At 32.8% G+C, this 6,192-nt stretch overlaps 1 protein-coding gene across 2 annotated transcripts; it reads left to right on the plus strand.

Annotated features, from left to right (window-relative positions):
- The first annotated feature begins 467 nt into the window (after window positions 1-467).
- Window positions 468-5,683, plus strand: LOC114168205 (hydroxyproline O-arabinosyltransferase 3-like). Of its 2 annotated transcripts, none has more exons than XM_028052942.1 (9): window positions 468-639; window positions 1,527-2,000; window positions 2,667-2,734; window positions 2,829-3,030; window positions 3,504-3,601; window positions 3,718-3,787; window positions 3,892-3,963; window positions 4,144-4,257; window positions 5,373-5,683. In XM_028052942.1, the coding sequence occupies exons 2-9, from the start codon at window positions 1,605-1,607 to the stop codon at window positions 5,430-5,432; spliced, it is 1,080 nt and encodes a 359-aa protein (XP_027908743.1). In that variant the 5' UTR covers window positions 468-639; window positions 1,527-1,604; the 3' UTR covers window positions 5,433-5,683. The 2 variants fall into 2 exon arrangements, with proteins under 2 accessions (XP_027908743.1, XP_027908744.1); XM_028052943.1 differs by having other exon boundaries at window positions 489-639; window positions 1,472-2,000.
- Window positions 5,684-6,192: the final 509 nt, after the last annotated feature.

Raw genomic sequence — 6,192 nt, forward strand, 5'->3', positions numbered from 1 at the left:
TCACCGAAAGTTAAGAAACAAAAATATATTTAATCCTATAATTTATTTATTTTTACATAAAGTCTATCACTAATTAGTATTTATTTCTTTAAATATTTTAACAAGTGAAACCGCCACAAATTTACAGTTTTGTATTAAAACTGTACTGTACATTAGCAGATTCTTGTTTCGTTCCTTTTTAATTATTGCTATTTTTGGAAGACTTTTTTATTTATACGTCATTTTAACGTCTTAAAATAATATTAATTACTCCTTTGGTAATTATATTCTTGTTCATCAATTAATTTGTATTTACATATTTATTTTATCATGTTTTCTAGTTTTGTGCGACAATCTTAAAAAATAAAAGGCTCAAAATAGTGACAGTGTCTTTCGTGGAATATATAGTATTTATTTCATCAGTTACATTTGAAAGTTGACTTTTTTGTATGAATTTCAATTGGTTTAAATTGAAATTAAAGAAATTAATGAAGGGGAAAAAAATGACATAAAGTGATAGTTATTAGTTAATAAAAGGATATCGCCGCCGTGTTGCCTCCATCGGGGGGAGAAGAACAACCAAACTACAACTCACTTTCTCTCTCTCATTCTCTGATCTATAAATCATCATCTCACTGTAAAAACTCTAACAATTCAAAGGTGCGTTTTTTTCTCTCTGTTTGTGTCTCCATTATTGTGTTTCCTTAACTTTTGCAATTTTTCTGCACACCCATTTGAGTTTTCTGGGAGTATGGCTGCCACTTCAAATTTTAGCTTTGACCCATTTTCTATAATCTTGTTTTTGATTCACCACTGGGCAGGGATTGGTGGTTTCCAGTGCAATTTGATCCAATTCCTTGGAAATCACCATGAAACCTTTATTGCTATTGTTGTTATTTTACCAAAAAAATAATTTTTTTTCCAACCAATATTGATTCCGGGAATCCTCAACGAGGAATGAAAATCAAGATGGAATCTTGGTTTGCTTCTGTTTCTGGTTTTCACTTTATGTATGTGATATTTGATCAAATGCGGCTCTTTACCCTTTTCTGCAGTGCTTCCCAAGTTTTGAATTTCTATCCTGAATAGGTTGTTTTCTTCATTTTCAAGATTTATACATGCAGTGCCAAGATTCTATTCCTAGTATTAGATTTGTATATTTTTTTCTTATCCATTGAGTGTGTGTGTGTGTGTGTATGCATGTTTCTTGTTTTCCGTTTTATTGTTTGAAAATGATTTTTCTTCTTTATATTGGCTTCTAAGAAAAGTTTATTTTTGAGAGGTAGTTATTGAAGTGGTTGATTGGGACCACATAATGTAATTATGTGGCAATTGGCTGTTAAGTTAATTGATGGGTTCATTCCAGAAAACCTGGTTGAATTATAATCTGATCTGACCGTTTAAACTTAGATCCTACTTCTGTACAATTGCAATCTGATTTGTTCTTCAACTTGTCTAACTCTGGTGATTGAATGTGTTGAATGAAACTTAGTTAGTCAAAGAAGTGAGAAACAAGTAATCTGATGAAGAGCTATTTGTTTGTTCAGAGCATAGTTTGTTCTATGAAGAACTTTTAGGAGGTTGAGGTCCATGATATTTTGAAATCTCTCTGGAATAGGAAGACCATGGGACGAGCTTCAACATTCCTTATAATTTTTATAGTTCTTGGTTCTTCCTTTGCCACGTATAATCTGGTAACAATGCTAAGGCACTATGGATCTTCGGAAGGTGAATCTGTTGCTGATGGTGGATTGTATTTTGACCCCATTCTTGAGATGCCTGATCATGTAAAGAATCGGAAGACATCTAAAGCACCTTTTCATGTGGCATTAACGGCAACAGATGCTCCATATAACAAATGGCAGTGCCGTGTCATGTATTACTGGTATAAGCAACAAAAGAAGTTACCTGGGTCAGAGATGGGAGGATTCACTAGGATTCTACATTCTGGAAAGTCTGATAACTTGATGGATGAAATTCCCACAGTTGTGGTTGATCCTCTTGCTGCAGGTTTGGACCGGGTGAGTTTACTGTCATTTTCCATTATAATGTTCTAGTTGCTGTTAGAATTGATTGTGATATACCATGATCACTAAATCAATGTACATGCTTTGTGTTCAAATCTTCAAATTTGATGAAAAGCTTGGGGGTTTTGGACAATGGTACTCTGTTGAAAGAAGTAAAATCTTAGAAAATGATTTGGTGCCAACGAAATAGTTCAAAGAGCGATATTGAAGGGAGGAGAGTTGTAGATTGTTTCTAAAATCCATCATGCAATATACGTTTTGAAATGATTGACATGACTAAATTTCTAATGGCCACACATAACACCAAAGAAATGCAAATTTAGGTGGTCTTTTCCTTTTGTCTTTTCAAGATGAATCTATTACAAGCTTGATACTGGAAAGTTCATTCTTCAAATGTTTGCTGGGTCATATATTTTGAGGTCCAATTGTTTAAAACATAGATATGATTCAGAAATTAATGTGCAAATAATGTCAACTGCTTGACACATATTTGAGTTTTTTTTGGCTTGTCTCTCCACATTTGTGTTCCTCTGTTAAGTTCTTGTTATTGATGTTTTTAACATTTTTGTAAATAGTCAATGACTGAATGTCTCACTCTGATGTTAGTTATTGTCAATACAAATTAAATGTTTTCTGATGCACTGTATAATATGTTTGCAGGGATACATTGTTCTGAATAGGCCATGGGCCTTTGTTCAGTGGCTGGAAAAGGCTAAAATAGAGGAAGAGTTAGATCTCTTACACTATAAGAATTGTGATCTATTGTTTTTCTTTTTTTTTATAGTAATGAATTATGACCCAGTTGTTTCCCCTTTGATGCAGATATGTGTTAATGGCAGAGCCTGATCATATATTTTTACGCCCTCTGCCCAATCTGGCCTATGGAGGAAATCCAGCTGCTTTTCCATTTTTTTACATCAAACCTGATCAGAATGAAAAAATCATTAGGAAGTTTTATCCTGAGGAATATGGACCAGTTACAAATGTTGACCCAATTGGCAATTCTCCTGTGATTATCAGGAAGGTAGAATCTCTTCCATACCCGTTCTTTTCATGGTCGAGTCGAATTACTTTCCATGTCTTATTGTTGTTAACAATGTTACTGTTTTCTGCTTCTCTAGACTGTAGATTTCTTCCTCAGTATCTAAAGATCTTGATGCTGATTGTTCCGATCCCAAACCCGATAAGATAGTATCGCTAGGGTCAATTACCGCATCTTATCACCGATCCATTTCATATTGATGATAGACCCAATTCAGAATCTATGAAAAGAATGAATTTTTGTTGGTGGATCCTATCTGCCAATGTGCTAGCAGCCTTAGACTAGGATTAGATGATAAAAAATGAACTTGGATATTTGAGGGTCTAATAATTTATCAAATGATAAGATGATTTTTCTCTCAACCACCCCTCTTTGTTTATATGCATGCAATGCAATGTACCTAACTAAACTCCTTTCTATGTATGCACTTCTCTGGGTTTTTTTTTTTTTTTCAGGATTTGATAGCAAAGATTGCTCCTACTTGGATGAATATTTCTTTGAAGATGAAAGAGGACCCAGAGACTGATAAGGCTTTTGGATGGGTGCTAGAAATGTATGTCTTACAGCATAACCGATTAATGTTGCAGATATTTTTCTTCTAGATGAGATGCTGAAACTGATAGTTTGATGCTTATGCTAATGGTTTTTTTTTCTTCTTATGGAACCAAGGTATGCTTATGCTGTAGCATCTGCTCTGCATGGTGTGAGGCACATTCTGCGGAAAGACTTCATGCTACAGGTTTGGCATAACACCATGTTTCTAGATGTGGTGTTTAATCTTTGTGTTATAAATGACAAGCTTACCCAATTCTAGTTCTGCTTTTCTTGTCTGTGACTTTTCAGCCACCCTGGGATCTTGAAACTGGAAAGAAATACATACTTCATTATACTTACGGGTGTGACTACAATATGAAGGTAAAATCATTTCTTTGCCCTGAATTGCATAGTTGTGATCTTCAAACATTTGTCATAAATTTGCCTTCAGTGAACAGATATCTGAACTTGTCAAATCTGTTTTTGTTTCCTGCTATGCTATTTTGAACTTTGCTTTAGCAGATATACTTTTGTCTCACTAGTGTGTTTCATGATGCTCAGGGTGAATTGACTTATGGCAAAATTGGTGAGTGGAGATTTGACAAAAGGTCACATCTACGAGGACCTCCACCAAAAAACTTGCCTTTGCCCCCACCAGGAGTTCCTGAAAGTGTGGTATGTGTATGTAGGACTTGCCTATTGATTTAAGCACTTTATCCTATCTTATTGGAATAATATGTACCTAGAACACCTTTTCCTGATGCATGGAACTTACCATAAAACTTTTACATAAGATCCTTTGAGAAACTCTGTCTGTAATTTCATACATGTTTTCATTTTACTTGCACAAAAGTGAGAAGGTATTTTTTCCCCATCAGCATGCATGTATTACTGTCTGAATGTGAATCAGTAATGAAAGCATCCATACAATGCAATTTGTGTCACGTATCCGTGTCTAACATGTTTCCATATCTAATACTTTAAAATATTTTGTCAATACTTATCAATGAAGTATCTAATTTATAAAACAGTATTACTTTTATGCTGACTATAATTTATAATTTTTTATTTTGACATTTAATACATGTGATTTTAATTTGGATTCACACAATAGCAGTTATATATTTATCATGTTTTTAAGAATTTGTATACATTTTTCAATATACATATATTACGTACCGTATCCTATTATTTTCAAAATAAGTGTATTGGCTTATCCGATATATTACGTACCGTATCCTATTATTTTCAAAATAAGTGTATTGGCTTATCCGATACGTGTGTCGTATCCAATATACATTTCATACTCAATATACGGTTCATATCCGATACACGTTTCATCACATGTATTCGATACACGTGTCGTATCAATACATAATTACACTGATATAGTCATAAGATTGTTGTTTTATTTTTCATTTCTAATGGTCTTTGATGCAAACAACACATTGTCAAAATAGAAAGTTATGGAGTATTGTGATTATAAAAGTATTAGTACTTCATAGATTGATACTTTATGAACAATTGTTATTAAAGTGTCTAAAGTATGAGATATAAATATGGATAGGTGACACAGATCTAAGTATCAGTGCATCAGAAGCAATGATTAATTCCTTGATCTCATGTGTTTTAGAATTGAGAAACACCTCATACATTGAGACTTGATTACAGTTTTATATATACCACTAGCAGTGGTTCTGTCCAATCTTTCTTCTAGTGCTGTCTATCTGAGACAGAAACATGATAGAAAGCATTATTAATGTGTTGTTTGCTTATGATAATGTGTGCAGGTGACCCTTGTAAAGATGGTGAACGAAGCTAGTGCAAACATTCCAAACTGGGAGACATAGTAAATATTTTCCATCCTCTATCATCTTATCCAAAGTGCATATTTCGAAAAATAGAACACGAGTGTAGACACTGAATCTTTTTTGGTCCCGAATTTAGTCTTAGAATCATAGATTAATGTAAACTATACCCATTTTTATGCCAATTTAAATGCAGGATGAATCTTTCATATTGTGTTCTTGTGGTGATATATTCTTGAATGGTATTTGTTCAATAAGTATTGGCTTCCAAATTGATCGTGTATTTGTTAACATTCTCTTGTATGCATAACTTGTTTCTATTCATTCGTGATGCTTATGCGAAATTGAAGTTTAAAATTTCTATCTATTGTTTCTTAGACTTGCATGTTGACATAATGAATAAAAATATTTGAAATCGACATTTCATTGGACAAAACTTTTTCATGCCAAATTACTTTTTTACTCTAAGGGGACGGATTTACTAACTTTTCACGTATCTGTGATCAATTTTTCATTGATTTTTTTTTATTTTTTTAAATTAAAATTAAGAAAAGTTACGTAAGAAATTATTTTCATTATTATATAACCGACAAATTATTGTTCCTTGGTTGTTTAGGAAAGAAATTGTAGGAAAGGGGAAAAAAATTAAATCAATTGTAGGAAAACAAAACTTGTTTAAATCAAAACTTTTATTGACCTGTTTAAATCTCATCAAATACCTCCTCAAACATGTGATCTAATCATGAAAAAGATAAGCAAGCAACCAATTTAAAAACTTTGAAAGAAAAAAAATAAAGAATTT

The sequence above is a fragment of the Vigna unguiculata genome, chromosome 11 (assembly GCF_004118075.2).
Source record: "Vigna unguiculata cultivar IT97K-499-35 chromosome 11, ASM411807v1, whole genome shotgun sequence".
In the NCBI taxonomy this organism is placed as follows: domain Eukaryota; kingdom Viridiplantae; phylum Streptophyta; class Magnoliopsida; order Fabales; family Fabaceae; genus Vigna; species Vigna unguiculata.

Coding starts and splice junctions, on each gene's coding strand:
- LOC114168205 (XM_028052942.1), top strand. CDS start 1,605: ATGGGACGAGCTTCAACATTCCTTATAATTTTTATAGTTCTTGGTTCT. Junction 2,735..2,828: donor AAGGCTAAAATAGAGGAAGA/GTTAGATCTCTT, acceptor CCTTTGATGCAG/ATATGTGTTAATGGCAGAGC. Junction 4,258..5,372: donor CAGGAGTTCCTGAAAGTGTG/GTATGTGTATGT, acceptor TAATGTGTGCAG/GTGACCCTTGTAAAGATGGT.